Here is a 24277-nt window from a genome sequence, read left to right as displayed (position 1 = left end):
CAGGGACCAACATGACAGACAGACACAACCCAGGTTGTGTTAGGGAGAGTCATACAAAAATGTAAACTCATCAAAAAAGAAACGTCCTCTTACTGTCAACTGCGTTACATTTTCAGCAAACTTAACAGGTGTAAATATTTGTATGAACATAACAAGATTCAACAACTGAGACATAAACTGAACAAGTTCCACAGACATTGAATAATGTGTCCCTGAACAAAGGGGGGGTCAAAATCAAAAGTAACAGTCAGTATCTGGTGTGGCCACCAGCTGCATTAAGTACTGCAGTGCATCTCCTCCTCATGGACTGCACCAGATTTGCCAGTTCTTGCTGTGAGATGTTACCCCACTCTTCCACCAAGGAACCTGCAAGTTTCCAGACATTTCTGGGGGGAATGGCCCTAGTCCTCACCCTCCGATCCAACAGGTCCCAGACATGCTCAATGGGATTGGGATCCGGGCTCTTCGCTGGCCATGGCAGAACACTGACATTCCTGTCTTGCAGGAAATCATGCACAGAACGAGCAGTATGGCTGGTGGCATTGTCATGCTGGAGGGTCATGTCAGGATGAGCCTGCAGGAAGGGTACCACATGAGGGCCCGGTCGACCAGGTCGATGTCTTCCCTGTAACGCACAGAGTTGAGACTGCCTGCAATGACACACCGCCCCAGACCATGACGGACCCTCCACCTCCAAATCGATCCCGCTCCAGAGTACAGGCCTCGGTGTAATGCTCATAGGCGACGTTGTTGCCGGTGATGTCTGGTGAGGACCTGCCTTACAACAGACCTACAAGCCCTCAGTCCCTGGGCATCTTTCTTTTGGTGTTTTTCAGAGTCAGTAGAAAGGCTTCTTTAGTATCCTAAGTTTTCATAACTGTGACCTTAATTGCCTACCATCTGTAAGCTGTTAGTGTCTTAACGACCTTTCCACAGGTGCATTAATTGTTTATGTATGTATGTATTTATTATTGATTGATTTATTTACAGAGAATGCCAGAAGAAGAAGAATCATTGAATTACCACAGTGAAGGGTCTCGTAGTGGTTAGGGTTAGGGGTCAGGGGTCACCTGTACATGGCGTTGTTTCAGCAGGGTCTCGTAGCGGTTGCAGGGTTAGGGGTCAGAGGGTTACCTGTACATGGCGTTGTTTCAGCAGGGTCTCGTAGCGGTTGGACGCAGGCCAGGGGATGTTGGCTCCCTGGTTCTTACAGTCCGCTCTCAGACGCTTGTCCAGCAACAGACTGAGGAAGGAATCAAGCTTTTATCTGACACATGTTCCTATCAGAGTCTCGCCTCCAGAAAATTAACATCCGCCACTCGCGGGCCAATTTTGGCGGGTAAAGAATGTCTATATTATAGACACTTTACAAAGAGCTCATCAACCGGCCCAAACATTTTCAATAACAATGTAAGCAGATCTACTTGACAGTGTCTGGTGGACTAACCAGTTAGAGGCTCTTGCTTGTCTCTGAGCGATTCAAGTGTTTTCACTTGTTTTTCAACAGTTGATACTAGAGGTCGACAGACTAATCGGCCAATTAATTAGGGCCGATTTCAAGTTTTCATTACAATCGGTAATCGGCCTTTTTGGACGCTACCTGTTACTCCATGAGGAGACTGCGTGGCAGGCTGACTACCTGTTACTCCACGAGGAGACTGCGTGGCAGGCAGACTTTCTTAAAATCAATACACAGAAGTATATATTTTTAAACCTGTATATTTTGCTAAAAGAAATCCAGGTTAGCAGGCAATATTAACTAGGGAAATTGTATCACTTATTTTGCGTTCATTGCACGCAGAGTCAGGGTATATGCAACAGTTTGGGCCGCCTGGCTCTTTGCGAACTAATTTGCCAGAATTGTACATAATTATGACATAATATTGGGAATATTGAACCACCAGCTTTCATATGTTCTGAGCAAGGAACTGAAACATTAGCTTTCTTACATAGCACATATTGCACTTTTACTTTCTTCTACGACAATTTAAAAATGGAACATGTTTCATTATTTATTTATGTATTATATTACGTTAAAATAAAAGTGTTCATTGTTCATTCAGTATTGTTGTAATTATCATTAATACAAATATATTTTTAAAAATATATAAAAAAAATCAGCCGATTAATCAGTATCGGCTTTTTTGGTCCTCCAATAAACGGTATCAGCGTTGAAAAATCATAATTAGTCGACCTCTAGTATTTAGCTCACTAGCCGACCTCTAGTATTTAGCGCACTAGCCGACCTCTAGTATTTAGCGCACTAGCCGACCTCTAGTATTTAGCGCACTAGCCGACCTCTAGTATTTAGCGCACTAGCCGACCTCTAGTATTTAGCGCACTAGCCGACCTCTAGTATTTAGCGCACTAGCCGACCTCTAGTATTTAGCGCACTAGCCGACCTCTAGTATTTAGCGCACTAGCCGACCTCTAGTATTTAGCGCACTAGCCGACCTCTAGTATTTAGCGCACTAGCCGACCTCTAGTATTTAGCGCACTAGCCGACCTCTAGTATTTAGCGCACTAGCCGACCTCTAGTATTTAGCGCACTAGCCGACCTCTAGTATTTAGCGCACTAGCCGACCTCTAGTATTTAGCGCACTAGCCGACCTCTAGTATTTAGCGCACTAGCCGACCTCTAGTATTTAGCGCACTAGCCGACCTCTAGTATTTAGCGCACTAGCCAACCTCTAGTATTTAGCGCACTAGCCGACCTCTAGTATTTAGCGCACTAGTCGACCTCTCGTTGATATAGTCCACGTACCTTCCAGCTAGAATCTTGTAGTAGGCAAATATCTGATCAGCCAGCTTGTAGACAAACTGATCAAAACACAGATTGACCTGCAGAGGAAGTCATAGAGGAAGTACAGTATCAGTCATCATACAGATTAACACAGGTTGACCTGCAAGAATCAAGGAACAAAGACATGGGCATTAATGATCAAGACTCATGTAGTGATGACTAGTTACCTCTGCTGTAGTGATGACTAGTCTAATGGTGAACTAGTTACCTCTGCTGTAGTGATGACTAGTTACCTCTGCTGTAGTGATGACTAGTCTAATGGTGAACTAGTTACCTCTGCTGTAGTGATGACTAGTCTAACGGTGAACTAGTTACCTCTGCTGTAGTGATGACTAGTCTAACGGTGAACTAGTTACCTCTGCTGTAGTGATGACTAGTCTAACGGTGAACTAGTTACCTCTGGTGTAGTGATGACTAGTCTAACGGTGAACTAGTTACCTCTGCTGTAGTGATGACTAGTCTAACGGTGAACTAGTTACCTCTGGTGTAGTGATGACTAGTCTAACGGTGAACTAGTTACCTCTGGTGTAGTGATGACTAGTCTAACGGTGAACTAGTTACCTCTGCTGTAGTGATGACTAGTCTAACGGTGAACTAGTTACCTCTGCTGTAGTGATGACTAGTCTAACGGTGAACTAGTTACCTCTGGTGTAGTGATGACTAGTCTAACGGTGAACTACATACCTCTGCTGTAGTGATGACTAGTTACCTCTGCTTGGTCAGGGCGTAGTGGGCACTAGTCTAACGGTGAACTACATACCTCTGCTTCTATCTCATCGTAGAGGAACTGCTTCTTGAACTTGGTCAGGGCGTAGTGGGCACTGTCATTATAGAGGTCCAGAGGATACAGCACATACCTGGAGGACGAAAAATACATTTCATTTTGTAGCAATGAGAGAGGACAGGACATAGATTTTGTCAGACAACCTCTCCCTCAACGTGATCAAGACAAAGGAGATGATGGTGGACTACAGGAAAAGGAGGACCAAGCATGCCCCAGTCTCATCGACGGGGCTGTAGTGGAGCGGGTCGAGAGTTTCAAGTTCCTTGGTGTCCAGGTCACCAACAAACTAGAATGGTCCAAACGCACCAAGACAGTCATGAAGAGGGCACGACAACAACCTTTTCCCCCTCAGGAAACTGAAAAGATTTGGCATGGGTCCTCAGATCCTCAAAAAGTTCTACAGCTGCACCAGAGAGAGCATCCTGACCTGTTGCATCACCGCCTGGTACGGCAACTGCTCAGCATCTGAACGTTAGGCACTACAGAGGGTAGTGCGAACGGCCCAGTACATCACTGGGGCCAAACTTCCTGTAATCCAGGACCTTTATAATAGACCAAAGAATGTCAAAGACTCCAGTCACCCAAGTCATAGACTGTTTTCTCTGCTACCGCACGGCAAGCGGTACCAGAGCACCAAGTCTAGGTCCAAAAGGCTCCTTAACAGCTTCTATCCCCAAGCCATATGACTGCTGAACATTTCATCAAATGGTCACGCGGACCATTTACATTGACCCCCCTTTGTCTTTACACTGCTGCTACTCACTATTTATTGTCTATGCATAGTCACTTTACCTCTACCTACATGTACAAATGACCTCGACTAACCTGTACTCCCACACATTGACTCGGTACCGGTAGCCCTTGTATATAGCCTCCACATTGACTCGGTACCGGTAGCCCTTGTATATAGCCTCCACATTGACTCGGTACCGGTAGCCCTTGTATATAGCCTCCACATTGACTCGGTACCGGTAGCCCTTGTATATAGCCTCCACATTGACTCGGTACCGGTAGCCCTTGTATATAGCCTCCACATTGACTCGGTACCGGTAGCCCTTGTATATAGCCTCCACATTGACTCGGTACCGGTAGCCCTTGTATATAGCCTCCACATTGACTCGGTACCGGTAGCCCTTGTATATAGCCTCCACATTGACTCGGTACCGGTAGCCCTTGTATATAGCCTCCACATTGACTCGGTACCGGTAGCCCTTGTATATAGCCTCCACATTGACTCGGTACCGGTAGCCCTTGTATATAGCCTCCACATTGACTCGGTAGCCGGTAGCCCTTGTATATAGCCTCCACATTGACTCGGTACCGGTAGCCCTTGTATATAGCCTCCACATTGACTCGGTACCGGTAGCCCTTGTATATAGCCTCCACATTGACTCGGTACCGGTAGCCCTTGTATATAGCCTCCACATTGACTCGGTACCGGTAGCCCTTGTATATAGCCTCCACATTGACTCGGTACCGGTAGCCCTTGTATATAGCCTCCACATTGACTCGGTACCGGTAGCCCTTGTATATAGCCTCCACATTGACTCGGTACCGGTAGCCCTTGTATATAGCCTCCACATTGACTCGGTACCGGTAGCCCTTGTATATAGCCTCCACATTGACTCGGTACCGGTAGCCCTTGTATATAGCCTCCACATTGACTCGGTACCGGTAGCCCTTGTATATAGCCTCCACATTGACTCGGTACCGGTAGCCCTTGTATATAGCCTCCACATTGACTCGGTACCGGTAGCCCCTGTATATAGCCTCCACATTGACTCGGTACCGGTAGCCCTTGTATATAGCCTCCACATTGACTCGGTACCGGTAGCCCCTGTATATAGCCTCCACATTGACTCGGTACCGGTAGCCCCTGTATATAGCCTCCACATTGACTCTGTACCGGTAGCCCCTGTATATAGCCTCCACATTGACTCGGTACCGGTAGCCCTTGTATATAGCCTCCACATTGACTCTGTACCGTAATACCCTGTATATAGCCTCCACATTGACTCTGTACCGTAATACCCTGTATATAGCCTCCACATTGACTCTGTACCGTAATACCCTGTATATAGCCTCCACATTGACTCTGTACCGTAATACCCTGTATATAGCCTCCACATTGACTCTGTACCGTAATACCCTGTATATAGCCTCCACATTGACTCTGTACCGTAATACCCTGTATATAGCCTCCACATTGACTCTGTACCGGTACCCCTGTATATAGCCTCCACATTGACTCTGTACCGGTACCCCTGTATATAGCCTCCACATTGACTCTGTACCGGTACCCCCTGTATATAGCCTCCACATTGACTCTGTACCGGTACCCCCTGTATATAGCCTCCACATTGACTCTGTACCGGTACCCCCTGTATATAGCCTCCACATTGACTCTGTACCGTAATACCCTGTATATAGCCTCCACATTGACTCTGTACCAGTACTCCCTGTATATAGCCTCCACATTGACTCTGTACCAGTACCCCTGTATATAGCCTCCACATTGACTCTGTACCGGTACCCCCTGTATATAGCCTCCACATTGACTCTGTACCGGTACCCCCTGTATATAGCCTCCACATTGACTCTGTACCGTAATACCCTGTATATAGCCTCCACATTGACTCTGTACCGGTACCCCCTGTATATAGCCTCCACGTTGACTCTGTACCAGTACCCCCTGTATATAGCCTCCACATTGACTCTGTACCGGTACCCCCTGTATATAGCCTCCACATTGACTCTGTACCAGTACTCCCTGTATATAGCCTCCACATTGACTCTGTACCGTAACACCCTGTATATAGTCTCCACATTGACTCTGTACCGGTACCCCCTGTATATAGCCTCCACATTGACTCTGTACCGGTACCCCCTGTATATAGCCTCCACATTGACTCTGTACCGGTACCCCCTGTATATAGCCTCCACATTGACTCTGTACCGGTACCCCCTGTATATAGCCTCCACATTGACTCTGTACCGTAATACCCTGTATATAGCCTCCACATTGACTCTGTACCAGTACTCCCTGTATATAGCCTCCACATTGACTCTGTACCGGTACCCCCTGTATATAGCCTCCACATTGACTCTGTACCGGTACCCCCTGTATATAGCCTCCACATTGACTCTGTACCAGTACTCCTGTATATAGCCTCCACATTGACTCTGTACCGTAACACCCTGTATATAGCCTCCACATTGACTCTGTACCGTAACACCCTGTATATAGCCTCCACATTGACTCTGTACCGTAACACCCTGTATATAGCCTCCACATTGACTCTGTACCGTAACACCCTGTATATAGCCTCCACATTGACTCTGTACCAGTACCCCTGTATATAGCCTCCACATTGACTCTGTACCGGTACCCCCTGTATATAGCCTCCACATTGACTCTGTACCAGTACTCCCTGTATATAGCCTCCACATTGACTCTGTACCGTAACACCCTGTATATTGACTCTGTACCGGTACCCCCTGTATATAGCCTCCACATTGACTCTGTACCGGTACCCCCTGTATATAGCCTCCACATTGACTCTGTACCGGTACCCCCTGTATATAGCCTCCACATTGACTCTGTACCGGTACCCCCTGTATATAGCCTCCACATTGACTCTGTACCGTAATACCCTGTATATAGCCTCCACATTGACTCTGTACCAGTACTCCCTGTATATAGCCTCCACATTGACTCTGTACCGGTACCCCCTGTATATAGCCTCCACATTGACTCTGTACCGGTACCCCCTGTATATAGCCTCCACATTGACTCTGTACCAGTACCCCCTGTATATAGCCTCCACATTGACTCTGTACCGTAACACCCTGTATATAGCCTCCACATTGACTCTGTACCGTAACACCCTGTATATAGCCTCCACATTGACTCTGTACCGTAACACCCTGTATATAGCCTCGTTATTTTTATTTTATTGTGTTACTTTTTATATTTTTTTTACTTTAGTTTATTCAGTAAATATTTTCTTAACGCTTGTAAGTATATAAAATATAAATATTTCACAGTTTTTTAAATTAATTTCACCTTTATTTAACCAGGTAGGCTAGTTGAGAACACCTTTATTTAACCAGGTAGGCTAGTTGAGAACACCTTTATTTAACCAGGTAGGCTAGTTGAGAACACCTTTATTTAACCAGGTAGGCTAGTTGAGAACACCTTTATTTAACCAGGTAGGCTAGTTGAGAACACCTTTATTTAACCAGGTAGGCTAGTTGAGAACACCTTTATTTAACCAGGTAGGCTAGTTGAGAACACCTTTATTTAACCAGGTAGGCTAGTTGAGAACACCTTTATTTAACCAGGGAGGCTAGTTGAGAACACCTTTATTTAACCAGGTAGGCTAGTTGAGAACACCTTTATTTAACCAGGTAGGCTAGTTGAGAACACCTTTATTTAACCAGGTAGGCTAGTTGAGAACACCTTTATTTAACCAGGTAGGCTAGTTGAGAACACCTTTATTTAACCAGGTAGGCTAGTTGAGAACACCTTTATTTAACCAGGTAGGCTAGTTGAGAACACCTTTATTTAACCAGGTAGGCTAGTTGAGAACACCTTTATTTAACCAGGTAGGCTATTTGAGAACACCTTTATTTAACCAGGTAGGCTATTTGAGAACACCTTTATTTAACCAGGTAGGCTATTTGAGAACACCTTTATTTAACCAGGTAGGCTAGTTGAGAACACCTTTATTTAACCAGGTAGGCTAGTTGAGAACACCTTTATTTAACCAGGTAGGCTATTTGAGAACACCTTTATTTAACCAGGTAGGCTATTTGAGAACACCTTTATTTAACCAGGTAGGCTAGTTGAGAACACCTTTATTTAACCAGGTAGGCTAGTTGAGAACACCTTTATTTAACCAGGTAGGCTAGTTGAGAACACCTTTATTTAACCAGGTAGGCTATTTGAGAACACCTTTATTTAACCAGGTAGGCTAGTTGAGAACACCTTTATTTAACCAGGTAGGCTATTTGAGAACACCTTTATTTAACCAGGTAGGCTAGTTGAGAACACCTTTATTTAACCAGGTAGGCTAGTTGAGAACACCTTTATTTAACCAGGTAGGCTAGTTGAGAACACCTTTATTTAACCAGGTAGGCTAGTTGAGAACACCTTTATTTAACCAGGTAGGCTAGTTGAGAACACCTTTATTTAACCAGGTAGGCTAGTTGAGAACACCTTTATTTAACCAGGTAGGCTAGTTGAGAACACCTTTATTTAACCAGGTAGGCTAGTTGAGAACAAGTTCCCATTTACAACTGTGACCTGGCCAAGATAAAGCAAAGCAGTGCAGCACAAACAACACAGAGTTACACAGGGAGTAAAACAAACATACAGTCAATAATACAATAGAAAAAGTCTATAAACAGTGTGTGTAAATGAGGTAAGATAAGGGAGGTAAGGCACTAAATAGGCCATGATGGTGAAGTAATTACAATATACCAATTAAACACTGGAGTGATAGATGTGCAGAAGATGAATGTGCAAGTAGAGATACTGGGGTTGCAAAGGAGCAAGATGAATAAATAAATACAATATGAGGATGAGGTAGTTGGATGGGCTGTTTACAGATGGGCTGTGTACAGGTGCAGTGATCTGTGAGCTGCTCTGACAGCTGATGCTTAAAGTTAGTGAGGGAGATGTGTGTCTCCAGCTTCAAAGATTTTTGCAGTTCGGGTCCAGTAATGGGCAGCAGAGAACTGGAAGGAAAGGCAGCCAAAGGAGGAATTGGCTTTGGGGTTGACCAGTGAGATATACCTACTGGAGCGCGTGCTACGGGTGGGTGCTGCTATGGTGACCAGTGAGCTGAGATAAGGCGGGGCTTTACCTAGCAGAGACTTATAGATGACCTGGAGCCAGTGGGTTTGGCGAGGAGTATGAAGCGAGGGCCAGCCAACGAGAGCATACAGGTCGCAGTGGTGGGTAATACATGGGGCTTTGGTGACAAGATGGATGGCACTGTGATAGACTGCATCCAGTTTGCTGAGTAGAGTGTTGGAGGCTATTTTATAGATGACATCGCCGAAGTCGAGGATCAGTAGGATGGTCAGTTTTACGAGGGTATGTTTGGCAGCATGAGTGAAGGATGCTTTGTTGCGAAATAGGAAGCTGATTCTAGATTTAATTTTGGATTGGAGATGTTTAATGTGAGTCTGGAAGGAGAGTTTATAGTCTAACCAGACACCTAGGTATTTGTAGTTGTCTACATATTCATATTCAAGTCAGAACTGTCCAGAGTAGTGATGCTGGATGTGCAGGCAGGTGCAGGCATCAATCGGTTGAATAGCATGCATTTAGTTTTACTTGCCTTTAAAAGCAGTTGGAGGCCACGGAAGGAGAGTTGTATGGCATTGAAGCTCATCTGGAGGTTAGTTAACACAGTGTCCAAGGAGGGACCAGAAGTATACAGAATGGTGTCGTCTGCATAGAGGTGGATCAGAGAATCACTAGATATAGGTCTGTAGCAGTTTGGGTCTAGAGTGTCTCCCCCTTTGAAGAGGGGGATGACCGCGGCAGCTTTCCAATCTTTGGGGATCTCAGACGATACGAAAGAGAGGTTGAACAGGCTAGTAATAGGGGTTGCAACAATTTTGGCAGATAATTTTTAGAAAGAGAGGGTCCAGATTGTCTAGTCCGGCTGATTTGTAGGGGTCCAGATTTTCCAGTTCTTTAAGAACACCTGCTATCTGGATTTGGGTGAAGGAGACGAAGTAATTTTTATTTGAAATGACATGTGGCTCCTACCTGTATATGTATAACTTTTCACAATTCATTTATTTTAGTTTCGACGGTATGAACATCGGGAAACCGCCCAACAGGAGTGTGTGTCGGATGGACACACACACACACTGCTCTAACATGGTATCTTACGCCATCATAGAGGCCTCCTTGAGGTTACAGGGGACGGACAGATGAACGGACACACACAGTGGTCTAAACAGTGTCTTACTCCATCATAGAGGCCTCCTTGGTCTCCAGAATGTGGTCTGTGAGGATCCAGGGCATGGACATCTCGATGGGGAACTGGATCCTGCCACCCATGGTCAGCTCCAGGAAGAACTCTCTGAACCACAGCTGAGACAGGTCACAGCACTGCTGTAGGGTCTCTGTTAGGGAGGGGACAGAGGGTTAGGGAGGGGACAGAGGGTTAGAGAGGGGACAGAGGGTTAGAGAGGGGACAGAGGGTTAGAGAGGGGACAGAGGGTTAGAGAGGGGACAGAGGGTTAGAGAGGGGACAGAGGGTTAGAGAGGGGACAGGGGGTTAGGGAGGGGACAGGCGGAGGGTTTAGGGAGGGGACAGAGGGTTAGGGAGGGGACAGAGGGTTAGGGAGGGGACAGAGGGTTAGGGAGGGGACAGAGGGTTAGGGAGGGGACAGAGGGTTAGGGAGGGGACAGAGGGTTAGGGAGGGGACAGAGGGTTAGAGAGGGGACAGAGGGTTAGAGAGGGGACAGAGGGTTAGAGAGGGGACAGGGGGTTAGGGAGGGGACAGACGGAGGGTTAGGGAGGGGACAGAGGGTTAGGGAGGGGACCGAGGGTTAGGGAGGGGACCGAGGGTTAGGGAGGGGACCGAGGGTTAGGGAGGGGACAGAGGGTTAGGGAGGGGACAGAGGGTTAGGGAGGGGACAGAGCGTTAGGGAGGGACAGAGCGTTAGGGAGGGGACAGAGGGTTAGGGAGGGACAGAGGGTTAGGAGGGGACAGAGGGTTAGGGAGGGGACAGAGGGTTAGGGAGGGGACAGAGGGTTAGAGAGGGACAGAGGGTTAGAGAGGGGACAGAGGGTTAGAGAGGGGACAGAGGGTTAGAGAGGGGACAGAGGGTTAGAGAGGGGACAGAGGGTTAGAGAGGGGACAGAGGGTTAGAGAGGGGACAGAGGGTTAGAGAGGGGACAGAGGGTTAGGGAGGAGACAGAGGGTTAGGGAGGAGACAGAGGGTTAGAGAGGGGACAGAGAGGGTTAGGGGTAGAGAGGGGACAGACGGAGGGTTAGGGGTAAAGAGGGGACAGACGGAGGGTTAGGGGTAGAGAGGGGACAGACGGAGGGTTAGGGGTAGAGAGGGACAGACGGAGGGTTAGGGGTAGAGAGGGGACAGACGGAGGGTTAGGGGTAGAGAGGGGACAGACGGAGGGTTAGGGGTAGAGAGGGGACAGAGGGTTAGGGGTAGAGAGAGGACAGAGGGTTAGGGGTAGAGAGGGGACAGGGGGACAGACAGAGGGGACGGACAGGGGGAGCAGGAGGTACCTGTCTGTCTCTACCGTTCTCCTTACCCCTGAAGTCTGTCTCTACCGGTCTCCTTACCCCTGAAGTCTGTCTCTACTGGTCTCCTTACCCCTGAAGTCTGTCTCTACTGGTCTCCTTACCGGTCTCCTTACCCCTGAAGTCTGTCTCTACCGGTCTCCTTCCCCCTGAAGTCTGTCTCTACTGGTCTCCTTACCGGTCTCCTTACCCCTGAAGTCTGTCTCTACTGGTCTCCTTACCGGTCTCCTTACCCCTGAAGTCTGTCTCTACTGGTCTCCTTACCGGTCTCCTTACCGCTGAAGACTGTCTCTACCGGTCTCCTTACCGGTCTCTACCGGTCTCCTTACCGCTGAAGTCTGTCTCTACCGGTCTCCTTACCCCTGAAGTCTGTCTCTACCGGTCTCCTTACCCCTGAAGTCTGTCTCTACCGGTCTCCTTACCCCTGAAGTCTGTCTCTACCGGTCTCCTTACCGGTCTCCTTACCGCTGAAGTCTGTCTCTACCGGTCTCCTTCCCCCTGAAGTCTGTCTCTACCGGTCTCCTTACCCCTGAAGTCTGTCTCTACCGGTCTCCTTACCCCTGAAGTCTGTCTCTACCGGTCTCCTTCCCCCTGAAGTCTGTCTCTACCGGTCTCCTTACCCCTGAAGTCTGTCTTTACCGGTCTCCTTACCCCTGAAGTCTGTCTCTACCGGTCTCCTTACCCCTGAAGTCTGTCTCTACCGGTCTCCTTACCCCTGAAGTCTGTCTCTACCGGTCTCCTTACCGGTCTCCTTACCGGTCTCCTTACCCCTGAAGTCTGTCTCTACCGGTCTCCTTCCCCCTGAAGTCTGTCTCTACCAGTCTCCTTACCCCTGAAGTCTGTCTCTACCAGTCTCCTTACCCCTGAAGTCTGTCTCTACCGGTCTCCTTACCCCTGAAGTCTGTCTCTACCGGTCTCCTTACCGCTGAAGTTGAGCATGTGAGTATAGAAGAAGGACTCTCTGTGGAACTTCTCCATGTCCATGATGCTGGGTCCCTCCAGACAGCTGCGGAGAGTCTTCTTAGAACCACTTTTATCAGCTATCAGAGACTCCAGCATGGTACGAACCATGTACAGCTACAGAGGAGGGGGAGGGGAAGAGGAGGGGGAGGAGGAGGAGGAGGAGGAATGGAAAGTCACAGAGGGGAGGAGGAGGAGAAATTAGGTTTAAGGTTTAATATTCAATTTCTGTTTGGTCTCCACCAAAACTGTTCTGTATGTAACTAACTTCTAGTTGGTCTCCACCAACACTGTCCTGTATGTTACTACAAGTTGGTCTCCACCAAAACTGTCCTGTATGTAACTAACTACTAGTTGGTCTCCACCAAAACTGTCCTGTATGTAACTAACTACTAGTTGGTCTCCACCAAAACTGTTCTGTATGTAACTACTAGTTGGTCTCCACCAAAACTGTCCTGTATGTAACTAACTTCTAGTTGGTCTCCACCAAAACTGTCCTGTATGTAACTAACTTCTAGTTGGTCTCCACCAAAACTGTCCTGTATGTAACTAACTACTAGTTGGTCTCCACCAAAACTGTCCTGTATGTTACTACTAGTTGGTCTCCACCAAAACTGTCCTGTATGTAACTAACTTCTAGTTGGTCTCCACCAAAACTGTCCTGTATGTAACTACTAGTTGGTCTCCACCAACACTGTCCTGTATGTAACTACTAGTTGGTCTCCACCAAAACTGTCCTGTATGTAACTACTAGTTGGTCTCCACCAACACTGTCCTGTATGTAACTAACTACTAGTTGGTCTCCACCAAAACTGTCCTGTATGTAACTACTAGTTGGTCTCCACCAAAACTGTCCTGTATGTAACTAACTTCTAGTTCGTCTCCAACAAAACTGTTCTGTATGTAACTTCTAGTTGGTCTCCACCAAAACTGTCCTGTATGTAACTAACTTCTAGTTGGTCTCCACCAACACTGTCCTGTATGTTACTACTAGTTGGTCTCCACCAAAACTGTCCTGTATGTAACTAACTTCTAGTTGGTCTCCACCAAAACTGTCCTGTATGTAACTAACTACTAGTTGGTCTCCACCAACACTGTCCTGTATGTAACTAACTTCTAGTTGGTCTCCACCAAAACTGTCCTGTATGTAACTAACTACTAGTTGGTCTCCACCAACACTGTCCTGTATGTAACTAACTTCTGGTTGGTCTCCACCAAAACTGTCCTGTATGTAACTAACTTCTAGTTGGTCTCCACCAAAACTGTCCTGTATGTAACTAACTTCTAGTTGGTCTCCACCAACACTGTCCTGTATGTAACTAACTACTAGTTGGTCTCCACCAAAACTGTCCTGTATGTAACTAACTACTAGTTGGTCTCCACCAACACTGTCCTGTATGTAACTAACTTCTAGTTGGTCTCCACCAAAACTGTCCTGTATGTAACTAACTTCTAGTTGGTCTCCACCAACACTGTCCTGTATGTAACTAACTACTAGTTGGTCTCCACCAACACTGTCCTGTATGTAACTACTAGTTGGTCTCCACCAAAACTGTCCTGTATGTAACTAACTTCTAGTTGGTCTCCACCAACACTGTCCTGTATGTAACTAACTTCTAGTTGGTCTCCACCAAAACTGTCCTGTATGTAACTAACTACTAGTTGGTCTCCACCAACACTGTCCTGTATGTAACTAACTTCTAGTTGGTCTCCACCAAAACTGTCCTGTATGTAACTACTAGTTGGTCTCCACCAAAACTGTCCTGTATGTAACTACTAGTTGGTCTCCACCAACACTGTCCTGTATGTAACTAACTACTAGTTGGTCTCCACCAAAACTGTCCTGTATGTAACTACCTTCTAGTTGGTCTCCACCAAAACTGTCCTGTATGTAACTACTAGTTGGTCTCCACCAAAACTGTCCTGTATGTAACTACTAGTTGGTCTCCACCAAAACTGTCCTGTATGTAACTACTAGTTGGTCTCCACCAAAACTGTCCTGTATGTAACTAACTACTAGTTGGTCTCCACCAACACTGTCCTGTATGTAACTACCTTCTAGTTGGTCTCCACCAAAACTGTCCTGTATGTAACTACTAGTTGGTCTCCACCAAAACTGTCCTGTATGTAACTACTAGTTGGTCTCCACCAACACTGTCCTGTATGTAACTAACTACTAGTTGGTCTCCACCAAAACTGTCCTGTATGTAACTAACTACTAGTTGGTCTCCACCAAAACTGTTCTGTATGTTACTACTAGTTGGTCTCCACCAAAACTGTTCTGTATGTAACTAACTACTAGTTGGTCTCCACCAAAACTGTCCTGTATGTAACTACCTTCTAGTTGGTCTCCACCAAAACTGTCCTGTATGTAACTACTAGTTGGTCTCCACCAAAACTGTCCTGTATGTAACTTCTAGTTGGTCTCCACCAAAACTGTCCTGTATGTAACTAACTACTAGTTGGTCTCCACCAAAACTGTTCTGTATGTAACTACTAGTTGGTCTCCACCAAAACTGTCCTGTATGTAACTAACTTCTAGTTGGTCTCCACCAAAACTGTCCTGTATGTAACTACCTTCTAGTTGGTCTCCACCAACACTGTCCTGTATGTAACTAACTTCTAGTTGGTCTCCACCAAAACTGTCCTGTATGTAACTACTAGTTGGTCTCCACCAAAACTGTCCTGTATGTAACTACTAGTTGGTCTCCACCAACACTGTCCTGTATGTAACTAACTACTAGTTGGTCTCCACCAAAACTGTCCTGTATGTAACTACCTTCTAGTTGGTCTCCACCAAAACTGTCCTGTATGTAACTACTAGTTGGTCTCCACCAAAACTGTCCTGTATGTAACTACTAGTTGGTCTCCACCAAAACTGTCCTGTATGTAACTACTAGTTGGTCTCCACCAAAACTGTCCTGTATGTAACTAACTACTAGTTGGTCTCCACCAACACTGTCCTGTATGTAACTACCTTCTAGTTGGTCTCCACCAAAACTGTCCTGTATGTAACTACTAGTTGGTCTCCACCAAAACTGTCCTGTATGTAACTTCTAGTTGGTCTCCACCAACACTGTCCTGTATGTAACTACTAGTTGGTCTCCACCAAAACTGTCCTGTATGTAACTACTAGTTGGTCTCCACCAACACTGTCCTGTATGTAACTAACTACTAGTTGGTCTCCACCAACACTGTCCTGTATGTAACTAACTACTAGTTGGTCTCCACCAAAACTGTCCTGTATGTAACTAACTACTAGTTGGTCTCCACCAACACTGTCCTGTATGTAACTAACTTCTAGTTGGTCTCCACCAAAACTGTCCTGTATGTAACTAACTTCTAGTTGGTCTCCACCAACACTGTCCTGTATGTAACTAACTACTAGTTGGTCTCCACCAACACTGTCCTGTATGTAACTACTAGTTGGTCTCCACCAAAACTGTCCTGTATGTAACTAACTTCTAGTTGGTCTCCACCAACACTGTCCTGTATGTAACTAACTTCTAGTTGGTCTCCACCAAAACTGTCCTGTATGTAACTACTAGTTGGTCTCCACCAAAACTGTCCTGTATGTAACTACTAGTTGGTCTCCACCAACACTGTCCTGTATGTAACTAACTACTAGTTGGTCTCCACCAAAACTGTCCTGTATGTAACTAACTACTAGTTGGTCTCCACCAAAACTGTTCTGTATGTTACTACTAGTTGGTCTCCACCAAAACTGTTCTGTATGTAACTAACTACTAGTTGGTCTCCACCAAAACTGTCCTGTATGTAACTACCTTCTAGTTGGTCTCCACCAAAACTGTCCTGTATGTAACTACTAGTTGGTCTCCACCAAAACTGTCCTGTATGTAACTTCTAGTTGGTCTCCACCAAAACTGTCCTGTATGTAACTAACTACTAGTTGGTCTCCACCAAAACTGTTCTGTATGTAACTACTAGTTGGTCTCCACCAAAACTGTCCTGTATGTAACTAACTTCTAGTTGGTCTCCACCAAAACTGTCCTGTATGTAACTACCTTCTAGTTGGTCTCCACCAAAACTGTCCTGTATGTAACTAACTACTAGTTGGTCTCCACCAAAACTGTCCTGTATGTTACTACTAGTTGGTCTCCACCAAAACTGTCCTGTATGTAACTAACTTCTAGTTGGTCTCCACCAAAACTGTCCTGTATGTAACTACTAGTTGGTCTCCACCAACACTGTCCTGTATGTAACTACTAGTTGGTCTCCACCAAAACTGTCCTGTATGTAACTACTAGTTGGTCTCCACCAAAACTGTCCTGTATGTAACTAACTTCTAGTTGGTCTCCACCAACACTGTCCTGTATGTAACTAACTACTAGTTGGTCTCCACCAAAACTGTCCTGTATGTAACTAACTACTAGTTGGTCTCCACCAACACTGTCCTGTATGTAACTAACTTCTAGTTGGTCTCCACCAAAACTGTCCTGTATGTAACTAACTTCTAGTTGGTCTCCACCAACACTGTCCTGTATGTAACTAACTACTAGTTGGTCTCCACCAACACTGTCCTGTATGTAACTACTAGTTGGTCTCCACCAAAACTGTCCTGTATGTAACTAACTTCTAGTTGGTCTCCACCAACACTGTCCTGTATGTAACTAACTTCTAGTTGGTCTCCACCAAAACTGTCCTGTATGTAACTACTAGTTGGTCTCCACCAAAACTGTCCTGTATGTAACTACTAGTTGGTCTCCACCAACACTGTCCTGTATGTAACTAACTACTAGTTGGTCTCCACCAAAACTGTCCTGTATGTAACTAACTACTAGTTGGTCTCCACCAAAACTGTTCTGTATGTTACTACTAGTTGGTCTCCACCAAAACTGTTCTGTATGTAACTAACTACTAGTTGGTCTCCACCAAAACTGTCCTGTATGTAACTACCTTCTAGTTGGTCTCCACCAAAACTGTCCTGTATGTAACTACTAGTTGGTCTCCACCAAAACTGTCCTGTATGTAACTACTAGTTGGTCTCCACCAAAACTGTCCTGTATGTTACTACTAGTTGGTCTCCACCAAAACTGTCCTGTATGTAACTAACTACTAGTTGGTCTCCACCAAAACTGTTCTGTATGTAACTAACTACTAGTTGGTCTCCACCAACACTGTCCTGTATGTAACTAACTTCTAGTTGGTCTCCACCAAAACTGTCCTGTATGTTACTACTAGTTGGTCTCCACCAAAACTGTCCTGTATGTAACTAACTACTAGTTGGTCTCCACCAAAACTGTTCTGTATGTAACTTCTAGTTGGTCTCCACCAACACTGTCCTGTATGTAACTAACTACTAGTTGGTCTCCACCAAAACTGTCCTGTATGTAACTAACTTCTAGTTGGTCTCCACCAAAACTGTTCTGTATGTAACTTCTAGTTGGTCTCCACCAAAACTGTCCTGTATGTAACTACTAGTTGGTCTCCACCAACACTGTCCTGTATGTAACTACCTTCTAGTTGGTCTCCACCAACACTGTCCTGTATGTAACGAACTACTAGTTGGTCTCCACCAAAACTGTTCTGTATGTAACTAACTTCTAGTTGGTCTCCACCAAAACTGTCCTGTATGTAACTAACTTCTAGTTGGTCTCCACCAAAACTGTCCTGTATGTTACTACTAGTTGGTCTCCACCAAAACTGTCCTGTATGTAACTACTAGTTGGTCTCCATCAAACTGTCCATTTGATATACATTTGATTGCTTATCGGTCTACAGGTTCAAAAAGGGCTGTAAGGGGTGTGTTGCAGTGAAACAAGACTCTGTAAAGGGGTGTGTAACTGGTGGCAGTGTAACAAGACTCTGTAAAGGGGTGTGTAACTGGTGGCAGTGAAACACGACTATGTAAAGGGGTGTGTAACCGGTGGCAGTGAAACACGACTCTGTAAAGGGGTGTGTTGCAGTGAAACAAGACTCTGTAAAGGGGTGTGTAACTGGTGGCAGTGAAACAAGACTCTGTAAAGGGGTGTGTAACTGGTGGCAGTGAAACAAGACTCTGTAAAGGGGTGTGTAACTGGTGGCAGTGAAACAAGACTCTGTAAAGGGGTGTGTACAAAGACTCTGTAAAGGGGTGTGTCACCGGTGGCAGTGAAACAAGACTCTGTAAGGGGGTGTGTAACTGGTGGCAGTCAAACAAGACTCTGTAAAGGGGTGTGTAACTGGTGGCAGTGAAACAAGACTGTAAAGGGGTGTGTTGCAGTGAAACAAGACTCTGTAAAGGGGTGTAACTGGTGGCAGTGAAACAAGACTCTGTAAGGGGTGTGTAACTGGTGGCAGTGAAACAAGACTCTGTAAAGGGGTGTGTAACTGGTGGCAGTGAAACAAGACTATGTAAAGGGGTGTGTAACCGGTGGCAGTGAAACACGACTCTGTAAAGGGGTGTGTTGCAGTGAAACAAGACTCTGTAAAGGGGTGTGTTGCAGTGAAACAAGACTCTGTAAAGGGGTGTGTTGCAGTGAAACAAGACTCTGTAAAGGGGTATGTGGCAGTGAAACAAGACTCTGTAAAGGGGTGTGTTGCAGTGAAACAAGACTCTGTAAAGGGGTGTGTAACCGGTGGCAGTGAAACAAGACTCTGTAAAGGGGTGTAACTGGTGGCAGTGAAACAAGACTCTGTAAAGGGGTGTGTAACTGGTGGCAGTGAAACAAGACTCTGTAAAGGGGTGTGTAACCGGTGGCAGTGAAACAACACTCTGTAAAGAGCTTTGTTGCAGTGAAACAAGACTCTGTAAAGGGGTGTGTTGCAGTGAAACAAGACTCTGTAAAGGGGTGTGTTGCAGTGAAACAAGACTGTAAAGGGGTGTGTAACTGGTGGCAGTGAAACAAAACTCTGTAAAGGGGTGTGTTGCAGTGAAACAAGACTCTGTAAAGGGGTGTGTAACTGGTGGCAGAGAAACAAGACTCTGTAAAGGGGTATGTAACTGGTGGCAGTGAAACAAGACTCTGTAAAGGGGTGTGTAACTGGTGGCAGTGAAACAAGACTCTGTAAAGGGGTGTGTAACCGGTGGCAGTGAAACAAGACTATGTAAAGGGGTGTGTAACCGGTGGCAGTGAAACACGACTCTGTAAAGGGGTGTGTTGCAGTGAAACAAGACTCTGTAAAGGGGTGTGTAACTGGTGGCAGTGAAACAAGACTCTGTAAAGGGGTGTGTAACTGGTGGCAGTGAAACAAGACTCTGTAAAGGGGTGTGTAACTGGTGGCAGTGAAACAAGACTCTGTAAAGGGGTGTGTAACTGGTGGCAGTGAAACAAGACTCTGTAAAGGGGTGTGTAACTGGTGGCAGTGAAACAAGACTCTGTAAAGGGGTGTGCAACTGGTGGCAGTGAAACAAGACTCTGTAAAGGGGTGTGTAACTGGTGGCAGTGAAACAAGACTCTGTAAAGGGGTGTGTAACTGGTGGCAGTGAAACAAGACTCTGTAAAGGGGTTTGTAACTGGTGGCAGTGAAACAAGACTCTGTAAAGGGGTGTGTAACTGGTGGCAGTGAAACAAGACTGTAAAGGGGTGTGTTGCAGTGAAACAAGACTCTGTAAAGGGGTGTGTTGCAGTGAAACAAGACTCTGTAAAGGGGTGTGTTGCAGTGAAACAAGACTCTGTAAAGGGGTGTGTAACCGGTGGCAGTGAAACAAGACTCTGTAAAGGGGTGTGTAACCGGTGGCAGTGAAACAAGACTCTGTAAAGAGCTTTGTTGCAGTGAAACAAGACTCTGTAAAGGGGTGTGTTGCAGTGAAACAAGACTCTGTAAAGGGGTGTGTAACTGGTGGCAGTGAAACAAGACTCTGTAAAGGGGTGTGTAACCGGTGGCAGTGAAACAAGACTCTGTAAAGAGCTTTGTTGCAGTGAAACAAGACTCTGTAAAGGGGTGTGTTGCAGGGAAACAAGACTCTGTAAAGGGGTGTGTTGCAGTGAAACAGGACTCTGTAAAGGGGTGTGTAACTGGTGGCAGTGAAACAAGACTGTAAAGGGGTGTGTAACTGGTGGCAGTGAAACAAAACTCTGTAAAGGGGTGTGTTGCAGTGAAACAAGACTCTGTAAAGGGGTGTGTAACTGGTGGCAGAGAAACAAGACTCTGTAAAGGGGTATGTAACTGGTGGCAGTGAAACAAGACTCTGTAAAGGGGTGTGTAACTGGTGGCAGTGAAACAAGACTCTGTAAAGGGGTGTGTAACCGGTGGCAGTGAAACACGACTCTGTAAAGGGGTGTGTTGCAGTGAAACAAGACTCTGTAAAGGGGTGTGTAACTGGTGGCAGTGAAACAAGACTCTGTAAAGGGGTGTGTAACTGGTGGCAGAGAAACAAGACTCTGTAAAGGGGTGTGTAACTGGTGGCAGTGAAACAAGACTCTGTAAAGGGGTGTGTAACTGGTGGCAGTGAAACAAGACTCTGTAAAGGGGTGTGTTGCAGTGAAACAAGACTCTGTAAAGGGGTGTGTAACTGGTGGCAGTGAAACAAGACTCTGTAAAGGGGTGTGTAACTGGTGGCAGTGAAACAAGACTCTGTAAAGAGCTGTGTAACTGGTGGCAGTGAAACAAGACTCTGTAAAGGGGTGTGTAACCGGTGGCAGTGAAACAAGACTCTGTAAAGGGGTGTGTAACTGGTGGCAGTGAAACAAGACTCTGTAAAGGGGTGTGTAACCGGTGGCAGTGAAACAAGACTCTGTAAAGGGGTGTGTAACCGGTGGCAGTGAAACAAGACTCTGTAAAGGGGTGTGTAACTGGTGGCAGTGAAACAAGACTCTGTAAAGGGGTGTGTAACTGTATTGCAGTGAAACAAGACTCTGTAAAGGGGTGTGTAACTGGTGGCAGTGAAACAAGACTCTGTAAAGGGGTGTGTAACAAGACTCTGTAAAGGGGTGTGTTGCAGTGAAACAAGACTCTGTAAAGGGGTGTGTTGCAGTGAAACAAGACTCTGTAAAGGGGTGTGTTGCAGTGAAACAAGACTCTGTAAAGGGGTGTGTTGCAGTGAAACAAGACTCTGTAAAGGGGTGTGTTGCAGTGAAACAAGACTCTGTAAAGGGGTGTGTTGCAGTGAAACAAGACTCTGTAAAGGGGTATGTGGCAGTGAAACAAGACTCTGTAAAGGGGTGTGTTGCAGTGAAACAAGACTCTGTAAAGGGGTGTGTAACCGGTGGCAGTGAAACAAGACTCTGTAAAGAGCTTTGTTGCAGTGAAACAAGACTCTGTAAAGGGGTGTGTTGCAGTGAAACAAGACTCTGTAAAGGGGTGTGTAACTGGTGGCAGTGAAACAAGACTCTGTAAAGGGGTGTGTAACCGGTGGCAGTGAAACAAGACTCTGTAAAGAGCTTTGTTGCAGTGAAACAAGACTCTGTAAAGGGGTGTGTTGCAGTGAAACAAGACTCTGTAAAGGGGTGTGTTGCAGTGAAACAGGACTCTGTAAAGGGGTGTGTAACTGGTGGCAGTGAAACAAGACTGTAAAGGGGTGTGTAACTGGTGGCAGTGAAACAAAACTCTGTAAAGGGGTGTGTTGCAGTGAAACAAGACTCTGTAAAGGGGTGTGTAACTGGTGGCAGAGAAACAAGACTCTGTAAAGGGGTATGTAACTGGTGGCAGTGAAACAAGACTCTGTAAAGGGGTGTGTAACTGGTGGCAGTGAAACAAGACTCTGTAAAGGGGTGTGTAACCGGTGGCAGTGAAACACGACTCTGTAAAGGGGTGTGTTGCAGTGAAACAAGACTCTGTAAAGGGGTGTGTAACTGGTGGCAGTGAAACAAGACTCTGTAAAGGGGTGTGTAACTGGTGGCAGTGAAACAAGACTCTGTAAAGGGGTGTGTAACTGGTGGCAGAGAAACAAGACTCTGTAAAGGGGTGTGTAACTGGTGGCAGTGAAACAAGACTCTGTAAAGGGGTGTGTAACTGGTGGCAGTGAAACAAGACTCTGTAAAGGGGTGTGTTGCAGTGAAACAAGACTCTGTAAAGGGGTGTGTAACTGGTGGCAGTGAAACAAGACTCTGTAAAGGGGTGTGTAACTGGTGGCAGTGAAACAAGACTCTGTAAAGAGCTGTGTAACTGGTGGCAGTGAAACAAGACTCTGTAAAGGGGTGTGTAACCGGTGGCAGTGAAACAAGACTCTGTAAAGGGGTGTGTAACCGGTGGCAGTGAAACAAGACTCTGTAAAGGGGTGTGTAACTGGTGGCAGTGAAACAAGACTCTGTAAAGGGGTGTGTAACCGGTGGCAGTGAAACAAGACTCTGTAAAGGGGTGTGTAACCGGTGGCAGTGAAACAAGACTCTGTAAAGGGGTGTGTAACTGGTGGCAGTGAAACAAGACTCTGTAAAGGGGTGTGTAACTGTATTGCAGTGAAACAAGACTCTGTAAAGGGGTGTGTAACAAGACTCTGTAAAGGGGTGTGTTGCAGTGAAACAAGACTCTGTAAAGGGGTGTGTTGCAGTGAAACAAGACTCTGTAAAGGGGTGTGTTGCAGTGAAACAAGACTCTGTAAAGGGGTGTGTTGCAGTGAAACAAGACTCTGTAAAGGGGTGTGTTGCAGTGAAACAAGACTCTGTAAAGGGGTATGTTGCAGTGAAACAAGACTCTGTAAAGGGGTGTGTAACCGGTGGCAGTGAAACAAGACTCTGTAAAGGGGTGTAACTGGTGGCAGTGAAACAAGACTCTGTAAAGGGGTGTGTAACTTGTGGCAGTGAAACAAGACTCTGTAAAGGGGTGTGTAACCGGTGGCAGTGAAACAAGACTCTGTAAAGAGCTTTGTTGCAGTGAAACAAGACTCTGTAAAGGGGTGTGTTGCAGTGAAACAAGACTCTGTAAAGGGGTGTGTTGCAGTGAAACAAGACTGTAAAGGGGTGTGTAACTGGTGGCAGTGAAACAAAACTCTGTAAAGGGGTGTGTTGCAGTGAAACAAGACTCTGTAAAGGGGTGTGTAACTGGTGGCAGTGAAACAAGACTATGTAAAGGGGTGTGTAACCGGTGGCAGTGAAACAAGACTATGTAAAGGGGTGTGTAACCGGTGGCAGTGAAACACGACTCTGTAAAGGGGTGTGTTGCAGTGAAACAAGACTCTGTAAAGGGGTGTGTAACTGGTGGCAGTGAAACAAGACTCTGTAAAGGGGTGTGTAACTGGTGGCAGTGAAACAAGACTCTGTAAAGGGGTGTGTAACTGGTGGCAGTGAAACAAGACTGTAAAGGGGTGTGTAACTGGTGGCAGTGAAACAAGACTCTGTAAAGGGGTGTGTAACTGGTGGCAGTGAAACAAGACTCTGTAAAGGGGTGTGCAACTGGTGGCAGTGAAACAAGACTCTGTAAAGGGGTTTGTAACTGGTGGCAGTGAAACAAGACTCTGTAAAGGGGTGTGTAACTGGTGGCAGTGAAACAAGACTGTAAAGGGGTGTGTTGCAGTGAAACAAGACTCTGTAAAGGGGTGTGTTGCAGTGAAACAAGAC

General features: G+C 46.0%; 1 protein-coding gene across 1 annotated transcript in view; it reads right to left on the bottom strand.

The window, feature by feature from the left end:
- LOC115126695 (cytoplasmic FMR1-interacting protein 1 homolog) overlaps positions 1-24277 on the bottom strand; it is a 129604-nt gene that overhangs the window by 59744 nt on the left and 45583 nt on the right. The window contains 5 exon segments of the mRNA XM_065009462.1: positions 1135-1243; positions 2765-2841; positions 3564-3660; positions 10580-10736; positions 12806-12959. Of these exon segments, the coding sequence (XP_064865534.1) occupies positions 1135-1243; positions 2765-2841; positions 3564-3660; positions 10580-10736; positions 12806-12959 (594 nt within the window).

Source organism: Oncorhynchus nerka, linkage group LG25, assembly GCF_034236695.1.
Source record: "Oncorhynchus nerka isolate Pitt River linkage group LG25, Oner_Uvic_2.0, whole genome shotgun sequence".
Taxonomy (NCBI): domain Eukaryota; kingdom Metazoa; phylum Chordata; class Actinopteri; order Salmoniformes; family Salmonidae; genus Oncorhynchus; species Oncorhynchus nerka.
The sequence above is the reverse complement of the archived record's forward strand: the minus strand, read 5'-3'. Positions and strand labels throughout refer to the sequence as shown.